General features: G+C 42.2%; 1 protein-coding gene across 1 annotated transcript in view; it reads left to right on the top strand.

Moving 5' to 3' along the window:
* PCSK5 (proprotein convertase subtilisin/kexin type 5) overlaps positions 1-24440 on the top strand; it is a 748165-nt gene that overhangs the window by 668370 nt on the left and 55355 nt on the right. Inside the window, exons 28-29 of the mRNA XM_069763164.1 lie at positions 14591-14674; positions 19088-19268. Of these exons, the coding sequence (XP_069619265.1) occupies positions 14591-14674; positions 19088-19268 (265 nt within the window). The remainder of the gene's footprint in view (positions 1-14590; positions 14675-19087; positions 19269-24440) is intronic.

The raw sequence follows: 24440 nt of genomic DNA, 5'->3' as shown, positions 1-24440 counted from the left end.
CAGATACCAAACATGTCTAGGTTCTTTTTTATTTAAGTGGTGAAAAAAAATTCCAAGTTTGTAAAAAAAAAAAAAAAGTTTCCATTTTCCGAGACCTGTAGCGTCTTTCTGGCATTTTGATTTTTTTCTTGTTTACCGATTTGATTAATTATTTTTATATATTGATAGATCGGGCGATTGTGAATGCGGCGATGCCAAATATGTGATCGCCTCTGCTACATCCAGGCGATTATCAGATCGCCTGCATGTAGCAGAATACCTCTCTTGCTATGAGCTAGACCACAGGGTGGCGCTCATAGCTATCCGGCTATGACAACCATAGGGGTCTCCTACTGACCCCGTGTTGTCATGCCAACCCATCGGCGACTCGCGGTCATGTGACACGTCCGCCGATGGGAGAGGGTAATGACATGCTTTCTGCGCGTGCATGTTAAATGCCGCTGTCAGCATTTGACAGCAGCATTAAAACATGTTAACAGCCACTGGTGGATCTTGAGTCGACCCGCGGCTGTCCCGGGCACATGTCAGCTGATCAGATCAGCTGTCATGTGCCAAAAAAGGTGCGTGCTCATCGCCGGAGCCAGCACCAAACTGGGGGAGGCGTCCAATGACGGACTCTGTTAAAATCTAATCTATAACTACGCCCTAAAAATCCTTAAAGGGGTTTTGCAGGTATAAAAACATGATGGCTTTCTTCCAAAAACACTGTCTTGATCCACATGCAGATATAGGAAAGTGATTTTTGCAATACTATTCCACATCATGCCAAAGTTGCAAAAATGTGTCACTGATTCAGCGGTGGGAATTATGTGACTCATAAACCAGTGGAAATACAAATGTATATGACATCCGCTTAACAGGTAAAGCTGCAACCCACTTAATATCAATCAAATTCCGTAAGGGAGGTGGTTCCAAAAATAGTATTCGGGCCGAAGGGTAGGGAAATAATATGGCACCACTGTCTTCCCTGTAAACCCTCCAAAGAGCTCCTGTCCTGACAAGGACAGGCCCCAAGTAGGTCCTGCTATGGACACCCACCAACCAAAAAATGACAAAAAATGTCTCTTTTCTCCCAACGCGTTTCAACTCCGATGGGGGAGAATCTTCAGGGGAGTTGTATAAATTGCAAGTAGCGACCAATGGGTCTATTTAGTAGTCCAGAAAAATTCAGTCCATATAGGTACATGTAAGTCCGTGCAGATATGGGTCCTGCAGTGGCAGGGAATCCCAACACAAAGTCCACAGATATCGACTGTGTCCGCAACTTAGAGTAGGTCCCTGCATACTGATCAAAGTACCCTCTTTTTATAACCCCCTGCTTGTCAGCTGTATAGAATAGTCCCCCAATTAAGGGGCTGGCGCTACATACCGGGTCCTAGGTTGCGTCCATTGCATCGCCGGGCGGTGGAATAGTTCCGGCCGCTGAGACGCTCATTACCAGAAGTTTCAACGCCATATTGAAGGCGTCACTTCCACCCACCATATTATTGGAGCCCAGCGTTCTCACTGATTGGAGGAAAAACCTCCGTATAATATCCATATGTCCTTTTTCTCTGTCCCTCTTCTCCTCAGGCCAGTGATTTAGGCCTGGAAACAGTCACAGGGCTGTTAGAAATTCAGCTGTATGACCTCTCACTTTCAGCTCCTTAGCCCAACTGCCATTTCTTCTCTCAGACCAGAATGGATCAAGGGGAGTCTCTGGAGCTCCCCCTTCTGGCCGGAGGTGGTAGTGCAGTTTTGCTATCTTAGTACTTGTATTTAGTGTCAGTAACTATTTTTGTGGCAAATACCCCTAGGGGTGCCACAATTATATAGTAATGGAACCACTGTTCCTTTCTATGATGACTCTCAGTGGCCATATGTAATGGGGATCCCAGCAGGGATTTTCCTTCCCATCTAAGCCCTGAAATGGTCTTTTCTTTTAGGACCTAACTTTTATGTTACTTGGTGTGCCCTGCAAACTGACCCCTCTATGTTTGTCTGTCCCCCTTTCTCTACCGATGACCATCATAAGTCTGATAATGACTGATTAGTCTGCCCAGAGATCCTGGGTGCAGCGGATTTATTGACGCACACATTCGGGCTATATCTGGCAATTATATCTGCAGAGGGTATTTTTCTTCCCTCTTCCCCCCCCCTCCCCGTTTTCCATTATTTTGGGGTGTACATAAGGGGGCTTTTACTATGAATGGTTGTTATATATATAAATGGCGCTGCTATACACAGGATGTCCTCACTGTCTAGTATGTATTTATCAATTGCGCAAATGCCCCACTTTTATTTGAATTAGGCCCGGTGCAATTGTGGGTGGAAAACATATATCCACACTGGTACTCAGTGGGGTTTTGGGCGCGCGGAGTCTGGACAACATGATGGACAAAATGACAATCTGGGGATACTCCGATTATGGGTTACATTGACGCACGTATAATGGCTACACACCACAGGTTCTTGCCATCTATACAATAAACACACACAAAATGGCGCATGTCTCTATCTATCTATATATGGCGGTATCTAGGCATTATTACATCCATATCCGGTATCTAGGGCCACCACCGGTAACAATAGTAACCAGTATGGATATTATACGGAGGTTTTTCCTCCAATCAGTGAGAACGCTGGGCTCCAATAATATGGTGGGCAGAAGTGACGCCTTCAATATGGCGTCAAAACTTCCGGTAACGAGCATCTCAGGGGCCGAAACTATTCCCCTGCCCGGCGATGCAATGGACGCAACCTAGGACCCGGTATGTAGCGCCAGCCCCTTAATTGGGGGACTATTCTATACAGCTGACAAGCAGGGGGTTATAAAAAGAGGGTACTTTGATCAGTATGCAGGGACCTACTCTAAGTTGCGGACACAGTCGATATCTGTGGACTTTGTGTTGGGATTCCCTGCCACTGCAGGACCCATATCTGCACGGACTTACATGTACCTATATGGACTGAATTTTTCTGGACTACTAAATAGACCCATTGGTCGCTACTTGCAATTTATACAACTCCCCTGATGATTCTCCCCCATCGGAGTTGAAACGCGTTGGGAGAAAAGAGACATTTTTTGTCATTTTTTGGTTGGTGGGTGTCCATAGCAGGACCTACTTGGGGCCTGTCCTTGTCAGGACAGGAGCTCTTTGGAGGGTTTACAGGGAAGACAGTGGTGCCATATTATTTCCCTACCCTTCGGCCCGAATACTATTTTTGGAACCACCTCCCTTACGGACTTTGATTGATTTCTTCTATATGTTCGTCTGATTGGTAAGACCGTTCCAATTTTTTATCTTGAGCACTGTTGCACCTGAGCACGTTGTTTAGTGTTTGTATATTTGTTTGTTAGGATCCGAGTATTTTAATTACATTGATTAAAGGTTATGTTTTATATAGTGGATATCCTCCACAGCTAATCCCATTTTGATCCTGAGGATATAGACATGGCTTATTCTATTATATGCCTTAGCTACGTTCCACTTAATATTATCATCAATTTCAGGCTCAAGGATTCAATGCCATTAATTATTTTCATTTTATTTTTTCTTGCATATTCATAAATCTTCATAATGAAACAAATTAGATTTCTGATATCAGCATTAAAAACCGGAAGCCAAATACACAAGATTATCGATTCCGTATCTTTTATTTTATATGATCTTGTGCTGCCATCTAGTGTCCCGACAAGTAGTTGCACTGACAGTTTTTGTGCTTTTGATGTTTCTATTTCTTGTGTTTGCGCACGGTCCAAATAAAACAAGAAAATATTAAATGATGATCTTTCAGCAACAATCAGTTCATTGATATAAAGAGATGGCTTATTAATTAAGTGCTGAAATGACTTATGAAAGTGAAATTCAAAACTGCATAAAAACTTAATTTAGTTACTAATTAGCCATTGTAGTCTATGAAATGAATGAGGTGTAGCAGTCCACAGTCACAGGATTGGATTCACCCCTAATTGTAGGGAGAGGAGCATTAGGCTATGTTCCCATGAGGATTATTTGCTGAGTTTTTGATGTTGCCAAATTTCTGCACTCATTAAGTAAATTAGGTTAATTGTGTTTTTTGTTGCGTTTTTGAGTACTTTTTTTTACATGCGTTTTTGTCATATTTTTGATGCTGCCTTTTTTGTCTTTATGTCATGTATTAAACAAAGCTGATTTGTTTTCTATGTTTCTTGGTATTTGGCTTTGAAAAAAAAGGAATTGCTATGGTCAGTCATGAGCGGAAAATGTTTGTTTTTGATGCTTTTCCGCTACGAAAAAATCAGCACATAAAAAAGTAACATGGCAATTTTTCCTTGTGAGTACGCTGAGTTTTGCTTGCATAAGGGCCCCTTTCCACTTGTGTGAGAAAAAAACGGTCCGATTTACGGACCGAAAAAACTGATGTAACGTCTGCGAGTGCCATGCGAGTGCCATGCGAGTGTCATGCGAGTGTCATGCGATTTTTTTATCGCAACATCCGTATGACATCCGTATTGCTGTCCGATTTTTACGCACGGGTCTCCTTTGAAAAGCCGGTAATTCAGCGCAGAGTACAGTAAAATCACAGTGACAGGTTAGATTAGAGTAGATATATACACATAGAATAGGTATATATACATATATATATGTCAGGGAGACACCTATATATATATATTTATATTTAATGCAGCGCTAGATAGCTTTAAAGCTGGTAATTCAATTACCGGCTTTTGCTTTCTCCTTCACAAACCCGACATGATATGAGACCTGGTTTACATACAGTAAACCATCTCATATCACCATTCTTTTTGCATATTCCACACTACTAATGTTAGTAGTGTGTATATGCAAAATTTGGGCTTTCTAGCTATTATATTTAAGGGTTAAATGGCGGAAAAAATTGGCGTGGGCTCCCGCACAATTTTATCCGCCAGAGTAGTAAAGCCAGTGACTGAGGGCAGACATTAATAGCCTGGAGAGGGTCCACGGTTATTGGCCCCCCCCTGGCTAAAAACACCTGCCCCCAGCCACCCCAGAAAAGGCACATCTGGAAGATGCGCCTATTCTGGCACTTGGCCACTCTCTTCCCATTCCCGTGTAGCGGTGGGATATGGGGTAATGAAGGGTTAATGGCACCTTGCAATTGTAAGGTGACATTAAGCCTAATTAATAATGGAGAGGCGTCAATTATGACACCTATCCATTATTAATCCAATTGAAAGAAAGGGTTAAAAAAAAACACACACACATTATTAAAAATTATTTTAATGAAATAAAAACAAAGGTTGTTGTAATTTTTTATTTAACGCCAAATCCACTCAGTGAAGACCCTCGTTCTGTGACAAAAAAAAAATAATAAACCAACAATATACTTACCTTCCACAGATCTGTAAAGTCCAACGATGTAAATCCTTCTGAAGGGGTTAAAACATTTTGCAGCCAGGAGCTTTGCTAACGCAATGCTACTCCTCGCTGCAAAACCCCTGGGAATGAGTCTAAATATAGATCAATGAGCTATATTTAGCTTCATTTGCGGTGAGGCGCCCTCTGCTGGCTGTTCATAGATCGTGGGAAATTTCCTAGAAAGCTCCCAGGCTTTCTAGGCAAGTTCCCACGATCTATAAACAGCCAGCAGAGGGCGCCTCACCGCAAATGAAGCTAAATATAGCTCATTGATCTATATTTAGACTCATTCCCAGGGGTTTTGCAGCGAGGAGCAGCCTGCATTAGCAAACCTCCTTGCTGCAAAATGTTTTAACCCCTTCAGAAGGATTTACATCGTTGGACGTTACAGATCTGCGGAGGGTAAGTATATTGTTGGTTTATTATGTTTTTTCTTTCACAGAACGAGGGTCTTCAGTGATTGGATTGGGCATAGAATAAAATACTCCAACAACCATTGTTTTTATTTCATTAAAATAATTTTAAATAATGTGTTTGTGTTTTATTTAACCCTTTCATTCAATTGGATTAATAATGGATAGGTGTCATAATTGACGCCTCTCCATTATTAATTAGGCTTAATGTCACCTTACAATTGCAAGGTGCCATTAACCCTTCATTACCCCATATCCCACCGCTACACGGGAATGGGAAGAGAGTGGCCAAGTGCCAGAATAGGCGCATCTTCCAGATGTGCCTTTTCTGGGGTGGCTGGGGGCAGATATTTTTAGCCAGGGGGGGGCCAATAACCATGGACCCTCTCCAGGCTATTAATATCTGCCCTCAGTCACTGGCTTTACTACTCTGGCGGAGAAAATTGTGCGGGAGCCCACGCCAATTTTTTCCGCCATTTAACCCTTAAATATAATAGCTAGAACGCCCAAATTTTGCATATACACACTACTAACATTAGTAGTGTAGAATATGCAAAAAAAATGGTGATATGAGATGGTTTACTGTATGTAAACCAGGTCTCATATCATGTCGGGTTTGTGAAGGAGAAAGCAAAAGCCGGTAATTGAATTACCAGCTTTAAAGCTATCTCACGCTGCATTAAATATAAATATATATATATAGGTGTCTCCCTGACATATATATATGTATATATACCTATTCTATGTGTATATATCTACTCTCATCTAACCTGTCAGTGTGATTTTACTGTACTCTGCGCTGAATTGCCGGCTTTTCTAAGGACACGGGTGCATAAAAATCGGACAGCACTCGCATGGTGCGAGTGCTGTGCGTTTTTTTTCTCGCACCCATTGACTTGCATTGGCGAGTCTCGTCCGAGAATCTCAGCAATACGCAGCATGCTGCGATTTTTTTCTCAGCCGACACAGATTTTTCTCAGTCCGATTTCGGCTGGGAAAAAATTCGCAAATGGAGTGTCACATATTGATTAACATTGGTCCGAGTGCAATCCGATTTTTTATCGGATTGCACTCGTCCGTTTTCCTCACAAATGGAAAGGGGCCCTTAGATGTGGAAAATCCACACGTGAAAAATGCACGAGTTTTTAGTGAGTTTCTGTGGCAGAAAGGCACGGAAACTGCATGTAATCCACACATGACTATTCATTTGTCAACGTCAAAGGCCAGGAAGTATCAAAACCAAACCTGTTTTGGTTAAATAATGACAAAGAAGAGGCAAAATGTGCAATACAAAATACAAGTAACCTAATATAACAAATAGGTGCAGAAATTCTGGAATGCTAAGGTTATGTTCATTTTTGCTGGGTTTTTGTCATGCTACATTTGTTTCTTGTGTATGCTGTATGTTTAGTGACTTTAAAAAAATCATATTCTACCTCATAAGGTTTTGGCTCAAAAAAATGAGCGAAACCTGATACATGCTTTTTTCTGCGTTTTTTTAAGCATTTTTTTCACCGAAATAAGTGGCATGCTACATTCTGCAAAAAACAAGCAAAGCACAAAATACTGAGGACAAAAAAAACAAGGTGTGTTCCTGAGATTTCTAAAATCTCATCGACTTTGCTAATACTGTAAAACGCAGCTGAGAATTTGCATAAAAACACGTGTGAGCATACCCTAAGGCTATGCTCCCACAATGAGTTTTTGGTCAGTTTTTTTACACTGCCTAGTTTTGAAAAATGCAGTAACCTGTTTTACTTAGGCCTGTCCCACACGTCCAGATAATTCTGGTACCGGAAAAATCGGTACCGGAGTTTTCCGTGTCCGTGTGTCCGTGTGCTTACGTGGCACATCAGTGTGGCACACGTGCGGCAGCCATGTGCCGTCCGTGTGCCGACTGGGTACCACACGCACAGTGCAGGAGACAGCGCTAGAGTTAAGCGCTGTCCCCTGCTTTGGGTGCTGAATCCAGAATTCATTCCTTCTTCCCAGGAGCGTTCGCTGGAAAGAAGGAATTAAAAATCATTTTTTTTTTTAAATTTTTGTTGTTAAAATAAAGTTCCCGGTAATCTCCCCCCTCCCACCCCCTGTGCGCCCGCCCGCTGGCATTAAAATACTTACCCAGCTCCCTCGGCGCTTCCATCCTCTCAGCGTCGCAGCTCTTCCTGTATGAGCGGTCACGTGGTGCCGCTTATTACAGTGATGAATATGTGGCTCCACCCCTATGGGAGGTGGAGCCGCATATTCATCACTGTAATGTGACGAATCCCTTGTAATAATCTAGTTGCCCGTCTTTGAACTGATTCTAACTTCTGAGTATCCTATTAAAAATGTGGAGCCCAAAACTGGATCTCATATTCTAGATGTGACCTCACCAGTGATTTATAAAGGGATAAAAATACATTGGACTCGCAGAATTTTATCTCTGCTTTTATACATCCTAAAATCTTGGTTGCTTTTGCAGCTGCTGCTTGACATTGATTATATACTACGTCTCTGTGCTACATACTACGTGGCTGTGGTATATATTACGTGGCTGGGCAATATACTACATCGCTGTGCTCTATACTACGTGGCCTGTGTTATATACTGCATGGACTGTGCTATATACTACGTGGCTGTGCCAAATACTACGTGGCTGTGCAATATATTACGTGGCTGTGCAATATATTACGTGGCTCAGCAATATACTACGTGGCTGAGCAATATACTACGTGGCTGGGCAATATACTATGTGGCTGAGCAATATACTACGTGGCTGGGTAATACAGTTAGGGCCAGAAATATTTGGACAGTGACACAAGTTTTGTTATTTTAGCTGTTTACAAAAACATGTTCAGAAATACAATTATATATATAATATGGGCTGAAAGTGCACACTCCCAGCTGCAATATGATAGTTTCCACATCCAAATCGGAGAAAGGGTTTAGGAATCATAGCTCTGTAATGCATAGCGTCCTCTTTTTCAAGGGACCAAAAGTAATTGGACAATGGACTCTAAGGGCTGCAATTAACTCTGAAGGCGTCTCCCTCGTTAACCTGTAATCAATTAAGTAGTTAAAAGGTCAGGGGTGGATTTCAGGTGTGTGGTTTTGCATTTGGAAGCTGTTGCTGTGAGCAGACAACATGCGGTCAAAGGAACTCTCAATTGAGGTGAAGCAGAACATCCTGAGGCTGAAAAAAAAGAAAAAATCCATCAGAGAGATAGCAGACATGCTTGGAGTAGCAAAATCAACAGTTGGGTACATTCTGAGAAAAAAGGAATTGACTGGTGAGCTTGGGAACTCAAAAAGGCCTGGGCGTCCATGGATGACAACAGTGGTGGATGATCGCCGCATACTTAATTTGGTGAAGAAGAACCCGTTCACAACATCAACTGAAGTCCAGAACACTCTCAGTGAAGTAGGTGTATCTGTCTCTAAGTCAACAGTAAAGAGAAGACTCCATGACAGTAAATACAAAGGGTTCACATCTAGATGCAAACCATTCATCAATATCAAAAATAGACAGGCCAGAGTTAAATTTGCAGAAAAACACCTCAAGAAGCCAGCTCAGTTCTGGAAAAGTATTCTATGGACAGATGAGACAAAGATCAACCTGTACCAGAATGATGGGAAGAAAAAAGTTTGGAGAAGAAAGGGAATGGCACATGATCCAAGGCACACCACATCCTCTGTAAAACATGGTGGAGGCAACGTGATGGCATGGGCATGCATGGCTTTCAATGGCACTGGGTCACTTGTGTTTATTGATGACATAAGAGCAGACAAGAGTAGCCGGATGAATTCTGAAGTGTACCGGGATATACTTTCAGCCCAGATTCAGCCAAATGCTGCAAAGTTGATTGGACGGCGCTTCATAGTACAGATGGACAATGACCCCAAGCATACAGCCAAAGCTACCCAGGGGTTCATGAGTGCCAAAAAGTGGAACATTCTGCAATGGCCAAGTCAATCTCCAGATCTAAACCCAATTGAGCATGCATTTCACTTGCTCAAATCCAGACTTAAGACGGAAAGACCCACAAACAAGCAAGACCTGAAGGCTGCGGCTGTAAAGGCCTGGCAAAGCATTAAGAAGGAGGAAACCCAGCGTTTGGTGATGTCCATGGGTTCCAGACTTAAGGCAGTGATTGCCTCCAAAGGATTTGCAACAAAATATTGAAAATAAAAATATTTTGTTTGGGTTATGTTTATTTGTCCAATTACTTTTGACCTCCTAAAATGTGGAGTGTTTGTAAAGAAATGTGTACAATTCCTACATTTTCTATCAGATATTTTTGTTCAACCCTTCAAATTAAACGTTACAATCTGCACTTGAATTCTGTTGTAGAGGTTTCATTTCAAATCCAATGTGGTGGCATGCAGAGCCCAACTCGCGAAAATTGTGTCACTGTCCAAATATTTCTGGCCCTAACTGTATACTACGTGGCTGAGCAATATACTACGTGGCTGGGCAATATACTACGTGGCTGTGCTATTTACTATGTGGGCTATGCTATATACTATGTGGCTGGGTAATATACTATGTTGCTGTGTTATATACTACATGGCTGTGCTATATACTATGTGGCTGTGCTATATACTACATGGGCTGTGTTATATACTACGTGGGCTGTGTTATACGCTACTTGGCTGTGCTATATTTCTCTGCTGTATCTGTGCATCATGAATTGTGGTATGTGTTAAAGAGGGGGGCCCACTGAGACTCTTTTGCCCGGGGCCCTCAAAAACCTGGAGCCGGCCCTGGCTTTACTGATTGGTCACACCCGGCCGCGAACAAGCAGCGACAGGCGCAGTCCGCCCGTGAATTGGCGCAGAATTTGAACCACGCTTCGCTAATTGGTCGTGGCCAGCCGAATCCTGTGTGTAAATTGCATTATTCTGAAAACTTCATGAATAAACTACATACATACTCTAGAATACCCAATACGTTAGAATCTGGCCACCATCTAGTTTAATATATATGCAGCGAGAGGATTACTCCGTCCTAGGTGCATTACTTTACATTTATCTACATTAAATCTCATTTGCTATGTGTTTGCCCATTCAGTCATCTTATTCAGATCGTTTTGCAATATTGTAATGTCAAGGTCAGATTTTAATATTCTACATTGTTTGGTGTCGTCAGCAAAGACTGACATTTTACTCTGAATCCCATCCACAAGGTCATTAATAAAGAGGTTAAAAAGAATTGGTCCTAGCACAGATCCCTGCGGTACCCCACTACTGACTGTTTCCCATTTAGAGTATGTACACATAGAACGACTCTTTGTTTCCGGTCATTTAGCCAATTCCTTACCCATCTGCATATAGTTTCCCCCAGTTCTTGCTTTGTAGCTTTAGTATAAGGCGTTATGTGGTACAGTATCTAATGCCTTTGCTAAGTCCAGATAAATCACATCAGCTGCATTACGTACACCCGTATCTCCACTTACCTCCTCATATAAACCCAACATGTTAGTTAGACATGACTTATTCTACATGAATTCATGCTGGTTGTCAGTTATTATATTATTATCTACAATATATTTCTGCAGGCCATCTCTTATAATGCCCTAAAAAAATTTGCACACTACTGATGTCAGACTTACCAGACAGTAGTTTCCTTGATCCACCTTCTTATCTTTCTTAAATATTGGTACCATGTCAGCCACATTCCAATCCTGTGGCACCACCCCTGTTACAAGAGAGTCTAAGAATATGAGATACAGTGGTCTGTCAATTATTGAGCTCAATTCCCTCAGTATCTGTGGATGAATGCCATCTGGGTCGGGGGATTTGTCAATGTTTAAATTGCTCAGACGTAGATGTACTTTTTGTGCTAAACTACCGTAGTTATATCAGGTTGTGAACTTTGATTTTTGCCTTGATGAATGATCCCTGTAACAGAGAGTTCATGGATGAACATGGATGAAAACGGCCTGTTTAATATCTCAGCCTTTTTTTTGTCCGCTATAATTATTATTATTATTATAATAATAATAATAATAATAATCTTTATTTTTATATAGCGCTAACATATTCCGCAGCGCTTTACAGTTTGCACACATTATCATCGCTGTCCCCGATGGGGCTCACAATGTAAATTCCCTATCAGTATGTCTTGGGAATGTGGGAGGAAACCGGAGTGCCTGGAGAAAACCCACGCAAACACGGAGAGAACATACAAACTCTTTGCAGATGTTGTTCTGGGTGGGATTAGAACCCAGGACTCCAGCGCTGCAAGGCTGCTGTGCTAACCACTGTGCCACCGTGCTGCCCGTTATTATAATTATTATTATTTATATAGCACCATGAATTCCATGGTGTTGTACATGAGAAGGGGTTACATCAAAATACAAATATCACTTACAGTAAACAAACTAACAATGACAGACTGATACAGAGGGAAGAGGACCCTGCCCTTGCAGGCTTACATTATACAGGATTATGGGGAAGGAGATAGTAGGTCGGGGGTTGCAGTAGCTCCGATGGTGTTGAGGTGGCCGTGTAGTCATTTCAGGTTGTAAGCTTTCTTGAAGAGGTGTTTTTTTTAGGTTTATTTGAAGGATCCAATTGTGATGGGTAACCGGACTTGTTGGGGCACAGAATTCCAGAGGATGGGGGATATCCGGGAGAAGTCTTGGAGGCGATTGGGTGAGGAGCAAATAAGCGTGGAGGAGAGGAGGAGGTCTTGGGAGGACTGGAGATTACGTGAGGGAAGATATTGAAAGATTAGTTTGTAAATATACGGAGGAGAAAGGATACAGATGGCTTTGTAGGTCAGTGTTAGTAGTTTAAACTGGATACTCTGGGAATTTGGGAGCCAGTGAAGGGATTTGCAAAGAGGGGAAGCAGGAGTGCAGCGAGGAGAGAGATTAATTAGTCGGGCAGCAGAGTTAAGGATGGACTGGAGGGGTGCGAGAGTGTTAGAAGGTAGGCCACAGAGGAGGATGTTGCAGTAGTCGAGATCGGAGATGATTAGGGCATGCACAAGCATTTTGGTAGAGTGAGGGCTGAGGAAAAGACGGATTCTGGAAATATTTTTGAGCTGGAGGTGACAGGAGGTGGCGAGAGCTTGGATGTGCGGTTTGAAGGACAGGGCAGAGTCAAGGGTTACCCCGGGGCAGCGGATTTTGGGGACAGGGGAAAGTGTAATTTCATTTATTTTGATAGATAGATCAGGTAGGGAAGATATGCGTGATGGAGGAAAGATAATTAGTTCAGATTTATCCACATTGAGCTTGAGGAAGTGAGAGGAGAAGAAGGAGGATATGGCTGATAGACACTCTGGGATTGTGGAGAGCAGAGAGGTGACATCTGGGCCAGAGAGGTAGATCTGAGTGTTATCAGCATATAAATGGTACTGGAAGCCATAGGACTTTATGAGTTGTCCCAGGCCAAATGTATAGATTGAGAAGATTAATGGTCCTAGGACAGAGCCTTGAGGGACACCAACAGAGAGGGGGCTAGATGAAGAGGTAGTATGGGAGTAGGAAACGCTAAATGTGCAGTTGGTAAGGTATGAGGAGATCCAAGATAGGGCAAAGTCTTTGACACCAAAGGAAGAGAGGATCTGTAGTAGGAGGCAGTGGTCAACTGTGTCGAAGGTAGAGGACAGATCTAGAAGGAGGAGTATAGAAAATTGTCTGTTAGCTTTGGCTGTAAGTAGGTCATTAGTAATTTTGGTCAAGGCAGTCTCAGTGGAATGGTGGGGACGGAAGCCAGATTGTAGGTTGTCGAAGAGAGAGTTAGATGCAAAGTGAGAGGAAAGTTCAGCATGGACGTGCTGCTCAAGGAGTTTGGAACCATATGGGAGCAAAGATATGGGGTGATAGCTGGGCATAGCGCTTGGGTCAAGGGATGGCTTTTTGAGGATAGGTGTAATTGTGGCATGTTTGAAAGCAGAGGGGAAGGTACCAGAAGTTAGTGATAAGTTGAAGACATGGGTTAGAGATGGGATTAGTGTGGTGGTGAGGTTGAGGAGGAGATGGGATGGGATGGGTTAAGTGCACAAGTGGTGAGGTGTGATTTGGAGAGAAGATGAGCAAGCTCCTCTTCAGTCATTTTGGAGAGGGATGTTATCGGGTTAGGGCATTGGTCTGGTATACAAAGGAGTTGTGATGGTTTGTCAACAAAGACTTGCCTTGTTAGGTCTATCTTATTTTTGAAGTGCATGGCAAAGTCCTCGGCAGAGATTAGGGAACTCAGAGGGGGCAGTGGTGGGCAGATGTTACTATCATCTTTTAAGGGAGCGATACCATCTGTTTTTTTTCTTTTTGGCATTAATGTATTTATAAAAAATGTTGGGATTTATTTTAATGTTGTTGGTGATTTGTTTCTCTGTAGATAACTTTGCTAGCTTGATTTCTCGTTACTCGTTCTGTATAAGGGCTCATGCAGCCGACCATATTTTAGGTCCAAGTGCAATTTGACAAAACATTGGATTTCACTCTAGTCAATCTTATTCTATGGGGCTGTGCACATCTCCAAGGTTTTCCTCAGACAAATTCTGTCTGAGGAAAAAAAATTGCAGGTTGCACAATTTGCATCCAATATTTGAATCACAATTGGTCATGCAAGTCAATGGGTCTGTGGGAAAAACCAGACCTATTTTCACAGACTAACAAAATGGAGAAGATGGAGACTTTTTTCCCATCTTTTTCTCATTCCAGAAAATTGGTCACACTTTGATCAAACTCTTTCATAAGAATCGGCCCGATTCTGTTGCATAAGAGCAAATACAGTCATTTGGCTCTAGCCTTAGTGAGATCCATATCTATTATTGTATATAAAACATACATTATTAATATATATATTATTTTTTTACAGAAGTTAATAGAGTCTATGAGCGCTGTGATGACAGTTGTCAAACCTGCAATACATCATCTATTACCTGCACTTCGTGTCATCCAGGTATGGTCTTACAGAATCTTAGAGAATTCCTAGTGATTTTCTTATATTTATAATTTTTAGGGTTTCTACACATACTGCTTTTAACAAAAAGACCTCCCAAAGTATACCCCGTGTGATAAACTTTTTGTTATTGTACAGTTTTATATGGAATAGCGTAGTAGTCAACTGAATTACATACAGTTGAAAAAAAGGTATATAAATATATTGAGGCCAAAAGGACACCATTGTTCTTTATTGGATACATGTAAATTCAGGGTGAATTCAGTTTTAGCCTAATATCAGCTGCCAGTAACAGAATTAGAACTAATTTAGTTTAAAGGCGTTGTACAGGATTGCATTACTTTAAGCAAATGGAATGAGATGTAATACCACATACAACCTATGCGTAGGAGGGGTGCTGTTTTTGTAAAAATTGAATTAAAATAAAAAACACCAGTGCTTTTAGTAAAAATAGAAATACTGGGTATGAGTGTGTGATAGGAATCCTCACTCTCCCAGGTGGCAGCGAGCAATTAGTGTGTATCTGCTCACCCAACAAGTAATATCAATAGTGCAATAGGTTACACTGACGCAGTGTGTGCCTCGCATTCTACATAATGTATCAGGTAATCAACCCATTAATGTCACTGCTCCAGTGATATCCCAAGAAAACATATATGGGTTAGTAGTGCTACAGCATATAGAGTACTGCTAGACTAACCTGTACACCCGCGCACAGTCCACAAAAGAGAGGTCCGTCAGTCGTGGTGAAGTAATCCGGAGGTGGTAGAGGGTGGTTAAATACGGTGATGAGATCAAGCAGTAAGAACGACCCAGCCGGCAGCGTGCCTCAAACAAATGTTCTTGATGCCTCACTGATATATACTGGATTTTCCCTTACGGTAAAAAAGAGAGAATAGCACTTTTCTGAGCATTGTAAATACAGTGGGGCAAAAAAGTATTTAGTCAGTCAGCAATAGTGCAAGTTCCACCACTTAAAAAGATGAGAGGTGTCTGTAATTTACATCATAGGTAGACCTCAACTATTGGAGACAAACTGAGAAAAAAAAATCCAGAAAATCACATTGTCTGTTTTTTTAACATTTTATTTGCATATTATGGTGGAAAATAAGTATTTGGTCAGAAACAAAATTTCATCTCAATACTTTGTAATATATCCTTTGTTGGCAATGACAGAGGTCAAACGTTTTCTGTAAGTCTTCACAAGGTTGCCACACGCTGATGTTGGTATGTTGGCCCATTCCTCCATGCAGATCTCCTCTAGGGCAGTGATGTTTTTGGCTTTTCGCTTGGCAACACGGACTTTCAACTCCCTCCAAAGGTTTTCTATAGGGTTGAGATCTGGAGACTGGCTAGGCCACTCCAGGACCTTGAAATGCTTCTTACGAAGCCACTCCTTCGTTGCCCTGGCGGTGTGCTTTGGATCATTGTCATGTTGAAAGACCCAGCCACGTTTCATCTTCAATGCCCTTGCTGATGGAAGGAGGTGTGCACTCAAAATCTCACGATACATGGCCCCATTCATTCTTTCATATACCCGGATCAGTCGTCCTGGCCCATTTGCAGAGAAACAGCCCCAAAGCATGAGGTTTCCACCACCATGCTTTACAGTAGGTATGGTGTTTGATGGATGCAACTCAGTATTCTTTTTCCTCCAAACACGACAAGTTGTGTTTCTACCAAACAGTTCCAGTTTGGTTTCATTAGACCATAGGACATTCTCCCAAAACTCCTCTGGATCATCCAAATGCTCTCTAGCAAACTTCAGACGGGCCCGGACATGTACTGGCTTAAGCAGTGGGACACGTCTGGCACTGCAGGATCTGAGTCCATGGTGGCGTAGTGTGTTACTTATGGTAGGCCTTGTTACATTGGTCCCAGCTCTCTGCAGTTCATTCACTAGGTCCCCCCGCGTGGTTCTGGGATTTTTGCTCACAGTTCTTGTGATCATTCTGACCCCACGGGGTGGGATTTTGTGTGGAGCCCCAGATCGAGGGAGATTATCAGTGGTCTTGTATGTCTTCCATTTTCTAATTATTGCTCCCACTGTTGATTTCTTCACTCCAAGCTGGTTGGCTATTGCAGATTCAGTCTTCCCAGCCTGGTGCAGGGCTACAATTTTGTTTCTGGTGTCCTTTGACAGCTCTTTGGTCTTCACCATAGTGGAGTTTGGAGTCAGACTGTTTGAGGGTGTGCACAGGTGTCTTTTTATACTGATAACAAGTTTAAACAGGTGCCATTACTACAGGTAATGAGTGGAGGAAAGAGGAGACTCTTAAAGAAGAAGTTACAGGTCTGTGAGAGCCAGAAATCTTGATTGTTTGTTTCTGACCAAATACTTATTTTCCACCATAATATGCAAATAAAATGATAAAAAAACAAACAATGTGATTTTCTGGATTTTTTTTTTCTCAGTTTGTCTCCAATAGTTGAGGTCTACCTATGATGTAAATTACAGACGCCTCTCATCTTTTTAAGTGGTGGAACTTGCACTATTGCTGACTGACTAAATACTTTTTTGCCCCACTGTAAGTAAAAATATGACCATATGACCATTAAAGAAAAGGCCTCTAGTGCATAACTCCATATACACCTAAGAGGTGCAGCCAACCTGGTTGTTGTGGGATAATCCTCCAGGGAGCGTTCCGGATGAGCGTGATTAGGTGAGAAGATGCAGGTGACTGGCGTTCCCAAGGAAAAAAGTGGTTAGATCGCCAAGAATGATGAAAAAATAATCAAAAATGCATTAAAACCACAAAGCTGCATCCGACTTTCCTCAGGTGTCACGGGAAAACTGCAGAGGTCAGGATAGACCAAAAAAATGTCCATGTGATATTGTTTTTTGGGATATCATTGGAACAGTGATATAGAGGGGTGGGTTTTCTGATACATTATGTGGAGCACGGGGTAAACTTTTATACTATTGTTTTTGGAAAAAGCTTGCAGGTTTTTCTAGTCCTTGAAAATTCCTATCAGAGTTTGAATCTTATGCTTTTATTATACAATTACAAATATCTAGCAAATCCCAAACTTTTACAGAGGAACAAAGAAACAATATTTGGAGGAAATTCATCAAGCCCTCTGTCATTGAAAAGTAGCCAATTTTTGCAACTTTTGTCATTTTTACGTCAGCTTTGCAAAATTTTTATTAGTGGATGAAGCTTAGGGGGAGGAACGTGGTCTGCAGCAGTCTGCCACAAAAGTGGAGTAACTTGTATCAGAAATGTTCTATACTCCGGTCCATGGCAAGAGTATATTCTATGACGCTGGCTCACGGGGAATAGAAGGATGCATCAAACTCATTAAAAGGTGCCAGCCTCTTAAAGATTTTGGAGCTTTTTACTCCAGTGGGCCTTGGATCAAGTCTGGTGTATAACACCTTGTACAAATGGCACTGGTGATGCATTGTCTTTACTGTCCTTAGTATACGTTTGCTAGATTTAGATATACAGTATAGCAAGAGCAGCTGAACTTTTCACTAACACAATATAGCTGCCATGGAAAGGTAGTATGTTGAACATTATAAACATATAGATTGCAGCGTCCTCAGACTAGATAGATGGATATAAAGGAAAACATGACCAGCACCTCTTAACTGTGAACAGGTGCCAGCTGCAATGACTGCATTATATGTAGAAAAGAAATACAGCAGGACTCCGTAGGAGCCAAGATATATGTAAACACTGGAAACATTAAATTTAAACTACAGTATGTTAGTAGTCAGTAAAATGTACTTACAAAAAATGAAGGTTCTTAGCGCATAAATTGGCCAATTCATGTGTGCCCATCAACCACGACAAGGTGACATCTCTCTGATGGGTCCTATCATACTGTTCATTCCACTCTTGGGCTCTGAGCCTACAGATAAATGGATACATATATACATACATACAGTCGTGGATGAAAGTGTTTGCACCCATGAATTGTTCCAGAAAATTATTGCAATTACACAAGTTTTATTGTACACATTTATTTCCTTTGTGTTTATTACAACAACACAAAAAAACAGAGAAAAGGGCCAATTGGACAACATTTCAAACTAAACCTCAAAATTAGCCAAACAAAATTGTTGTCACCCTCAACTTAATATTTGGTTTCACACCCTTTGGAATAAATAACTGTAATCGATTGCTTCCTATAACCATCAACAAGCTTGTTACCACTCTGAACTAAAAGTTTGGACCACTCTTCTTTTGCAAACTGCTCCAGGTCTCTCATATTTGAAGGGTGACTTCTCCCAACAGCAATTTTATGATCTCTCCACACAATTTTAAGGGTGACAACACATTTGGCCATGATTGTATGAAGGATAAGGAATATCAAGCAGCAGGATGACATTTTCTGATTCTTTTCTTTTCACTAAAAACACTTATGTCTTTTTTTGTTGTTTGTTATACCTTCCTATTCACACAGGCACATATCTTCATGAAGAAGATTGCATATCTTCATGTCCTACAGGAACGTTCAGCAATGCAATGGATAGGAGATGTGAAAAGTGCACAGAAGATTGTGAAATGTGCACTGAAAACAATGAATGTCTCAAGTGTGCACGCGACTACCTACATAATGGGAGATGTTACAAGAAATGCCCAGAGTAAGATCATTACTTTTGCTAGTGTAATGTGCCAGAGGGTGGTAGCCAGGGTCGAGCTGCTGCTCCATGTCACCCTAGCACCCCACAGGAAATTTGTGTCCCAGACCCAGTGTGCTGTCATGTGTGGGTTGCATCACGCTCACATGCAGGCCACAGGCCTCAGCCATCTTCACGTCTTCTGTTTCAGGAGCCAGCTCACATGAATCAGGGTACACCCAACTCAATTCATGACAAAGACATTTACTTAACATTCCGTATGCTTCAAATTGAAATACGTAGTATAGGGCACAGAACTTTCCGTTTCCTGTATCCATAATGCAGTACACTTCCAGTTTTTCCTTTCTTTCAACCTGGGCTATCCTTATGCTCACTGATCCTATCAGTCCCAGGGATTTCCAGTCCAGATCCACAGTACTCCCTCTATTTGATACCTATCCCACATGTGCTTCTACATCCTTATTCCTCTGTACTGAAGTGGTTGAGGTGCTCTCCATAGCACCTGTATCGATCATCGAACTCCAGAAGTTGCAGGAATGTCTGCAGGTGCAGGGAATTTTGTAAGGTTAAATGAAATAGCAAAACACACAAAAAGTGGACTAAAAATCTTTCAAAAATTAAAGAATTAATGCAGCCAAAAAAGGGGCAGCAGTATTTACCTGCCCAGGTCTCAGAACTCTCAGGATGCAACAAACCCATGTAGTAAAGATGGCAGCAACAGAGGTGCAAAATACTGATGAGACAACCACTCACAACCTACCAGTCCATGGAGGGGATGATTGCTTAGTATTACATTGCACAAAAGAGGCATGTATAGAGAAATGGTCACACACCGGTAATGCACAGTATCTGGCTTACACCCTATTAGTGACGCCCATACTAATGCACTCTCAAGAAGCAACAAACCCATGTAGTAAAGATGGCGGCAACACAGGTGCAAAATACTGATGAGTTAACTAGGGTGTCTGTAAAAAACAAATTTGCAGATCTATTGGATCACAACTTATTGGGACACTGGTTGAGAATGGATGAATCTATTTAATCTTTCTTAAAAAAAAAAAGGTAACTAACATAATGGCAGAGAAAAAATTAAGAGTTGAGCAAATCGAATCACTGGACTCTGGTCCATTGACCACATCATTACTCCATGGCAACCAGGCCATTTTCTCCTGCATCATGATGTTATGACGTGCATCAAGCTGTGACATCATGACATTACAGGAACTGCTAATTAGAAGAGCCGCAGAATATGCTGGTAGGTAGTAGAAAGTTCAAAGTGCTCTAGTCCGGCTGCCAGATCTGGCAGCTAGACCAGGGTCCTGCAAATGGTTTTGCTCAAATCTGTACATTCATTATTGTCTGATTTTATCCAGATCAGGACCTGCAACAGAGCAATCACATGACCACTGGGTCTGGAGGTGGAAGCACTGTCAGTGCATTCTAATCTGTATACAGTGATGTTGTATATACAGCAAACAGAAAGGCATGATAATAAATCATGATTGCTATCTCTGTGAGGAGTCTGGCTGTGTCTGACAGCCCATGCCTGTCTTTCACAGCTGCAAATAAATCCCTCTACATACTTAGTATGCAGCAACGTTTTAGACTGTAACTGCAGAGTAAAGTGGACTGCCCAGATGTTTATACCTGAATAGCAGTAGCACAGAAGACCTGCAGGATGACTATTTGACAGACATATGTCAAACTTTGGCCCACAGAGTGAGTATATTTGCTCTGTGTCACTGGGCGAGTTCCCCGAGTATACTTGGCCAGTGACGCCCAGGATCGCACTTTCAACTATATCAGAGATACAGTTGAAAGCAATGATGGAGTATTGAGCGTCAGCTAACATTCCCTCTCCCATCATTCCCCCCCTCTACATCTGATGTCTCAGCGAATCGGGGCGATAACGTCCTTACTTCACACCCTCTGTACCAAGATGTACAGAGGATCTGAAGACACCATGAAGAGACTGGAGCAGAGGGGGAAAGAGTAGAGGTGAGTATTTCTTTTTCTTTTATGTGGGACCTATTATACTGTATGGAGCACTAGGTGGACCGATTATACTGTATGGACCACTATGTGGATTGAGATGAGTGAACCTTTCAAGCTTCGAATCAGCAAATGTTACGGTTAACGGTACGTCGAACATACCCGAACCCTATTGAATTCAATGGGAGGCAAACCAAATGCATAGACAACACCTTAAGGGAGGCCAAAAAGCTTCCCAAACAGCTCATATTAGGGGCAGACACCAGGAAAAGTGGCATCAATTGACTTAGCCTACAAATAGTATAATTGTGCAGCATGGATGGATAGGACGGGGCCTGGAACAGGTCTTGGAAAGCTGAAACATTGATCAGTAATAGGTGGATGAGTAATATGTGTAAGCCTGGTGCTCTGAGAGGTCTGCCAAATTCAGGCAACACACATGAAGGAGACTCAATTTGGAGTCCAAATATTTGGAGCAGACCTGAGGAAAAGTGGCATCAATTGACCCACAGTAGAGGTGGGTGAGGGACTTGTGTAGGCCTGCTTTGCTGGGAGCTCCATTTCCTCATACAACAGCTAAAACTGCTTTTTTGCTCAGCCACACTCAGGTGGCACAAATAGCAGCTTGGTAGACCACAAAAGTTATAAAAAAAAATTGAGGATAATAACATGAGTAGATGACTGAAAGTGCAGGCCTGCCTGTCAGGGAGCCCTACTGCTACAGGCAACACACATGAAGGAGACCCAACTTGGAGTGCAAACATTTCTAAAAATTATTGCCACACACCACTGTCGTAGCTGTTTTCGTTCTGACCAATGTCAGCTGACAGATCACCAGTGAGACCAAATTGTGGAGTTACGCCCGTCATTTTACAAGCGCGCTTGGAGACAAAAAGACACCTCACACATATCCTGTGAGCAAGTCACTTTTATCTGAAGTAATAGAGCAAGAGGCAATATTTTATACCATTTACAACAAATGTAACTCTTAATGCAATTCATGTAGCCCCCACCATCACCCAGGGTCATACTGACCTTTATTCTCTCACGTACCCGGAGCATGTTGTGACTGACTATTGAGAACATACATTGATAAGAAGTATGGTCTCCTTGAAAGGAGGCCATCAGACTACTGCGTCAACAGATTCTAGTAATTCTAACAATTAAAGGCAAAAGGCACTTAAAGGCAAACTATTAACCCTTCTATATCAATTTCCCCCTTTTGTAAATGGTATAACCTCTGCTACGGGGTCAACTGATGTCCACAAAGGAGCTACTGTCTCATGGGTCTAGTACCCACAAGGGGACTTCCTACCTCCTTCGCCCATCCACCCTCAGTGTGGAGACTCACCTCCCCCGTCAGCAGTGGCTACACGGGGCCTATGATACACTACAGTAGGTTCAGCCTTAGATTTTTTTCTACACCTACATTATTCCATAGCTTAGGTAATATATATATTAGCGCTTTTACGGCTACATAAAACAATAAGCAAAGCAACAAAATTTGCATACAAGTCTGTAAAATACCAAAAATAATCCATCCCGCTAGGCCGCCAAGCCAATTGGCTGGATTTAAAAAGGAGTCTCTATATTGTATTAGTCTCATTAAGAGCCTTAAGGAACCAAGAAAATCTGAGTCCAAGTCTCATTGTGTATGCAGTGTGGTGTTAATACCTTCCTTGGCTCCAGGGGTAAAGGCTAAGTACAGCATAGTCCTTGCAGATACTGGGCTGTGTATACGGATCCAACAGTCCAACAGTTTTTGTCCTTCTGCGTCTTTTATAAGAAAAGCAAGATGTTGAATAAGTTTGTTTATCCAGTGTCTCTGTAAGGTGCAGACATCCTACCACTGCCAGCAAGGTGATTAGGACAACAGTCATTCTGCTGGTGAAAAGATCTTTTTGCAGTGACTGGCATGGATCCAGGTGGGCTTTCCCTCAAGTTTCCCTGAGGTGAATGTGGTCAGCTGGACTTTAGAATGGGCCGTCAAACCGTGGATCTAGGCTCCTTCTCACGTGTCTGTGTATGACCACCAATCACCTGGATTCAGCTGATGTACGTCTGCACTGGCATTAGTATCTGGAATGGATGAAAACACATGTTTATGCACCACATTAAGTCTTTTCTGTAAGGCCTGGACATGGGCTGTCATAGCACCGTGTTGCTTTTGTAGCACCTGTGGGAAGTACAGACCAGCCTCTGGCAAACTACTAAACAGGACTTCAAAAGGACACAAGCCTGTCTTTCTATTTGGAGTGTGTCTGACTGACATGAGTGCAAGAGACAAGCACTCTACCCCGCTCTTTCCTGTGTCTGCCGTGGCCTTTGATTTTTCAGTTTAAGTGTCCCGTTTAGTCTCTCCACTTTCCCACTACTTTGTGGTCTATATGGTGCATGATATGCTTGCTGTACTCCCAGGGCCTGCATGGCTTGCCTTATTATTTATCCCGTGAAGTGTGTACCCCTATCGCTCTCTATGGTTTCTAGGACACCATACCCTGCAGATCAGTTCTTTCATCAGTTTGTCTGCAGTCGCTTTAGTATTTGCACATTTTACCAGATAGGCTTCCAGCCAACCAGAGAAGAGATCTACACATACTAGGATATTTTTCACACACTCCTACCTTGGGTAGCTGTATGTAGCCAGTCTGCAGTCTCTGAAACGGGTAGAGAGGCCTGGGTGTCGCTTTCTTAGGGATTTTTACTATTTTACCTGGGTTGTGCTGTGCACAGATGAGGCATGACTGTACGAGCTTTGCGGCTGCGTAACTGAAACCAGGAGCGATCCAGAAGGCATCTTGTGTTGCTTGCGCCATGATTGGGAGCAGGGATCTTGGTATATACGATTTATCCTTATTCTCCCATACTCTTTCTGAGTTCAGCTCAGCTCCCATTCTATATCACCACTACAGTAGCAACAATTTTCCCAGAGTACAAATAGTATAATGGGCCTCTGACACCCCTTCCACTACAGGCAACCCAAAAACATGGAGTCTCCACATTTCCCAAAAATTTTGTAAGATCTAAAGCAGTAGCAACAGCAGACACAGAATCCATGACAAAGGTGTCACAGACTTCAATAACGCGAGATCAATGCATGACAAAAGCAACACCATGGCTTAGTCTGCCCAGTCTGGGACTGGCGTGCAAAAGTCACTGGAGATCTATGACTTGTTCATCTTG

Source organism: Ranitomeya imitator, chromosome 1, assembly GCF_032444005.1.
Source record: "Ranitomeya imitator isolate aRanImi1 chromosome 1, aRanImi1.pri, whole genome shotgun sequence".
In the NCBI taxonomy this organism is placed as follows: domain Eukaryota; kingdom Metazoa; phylum Chordata; class Amphibia; order Anura; family Dendrobatidae; genus Ranitomeya; species Ranitomeya imitator.
The sequence above is the reverse complement of the archived record's forward strand: the minus strand, read 5'-3'. Positions and strand labels throughout refer to the sequence as shown.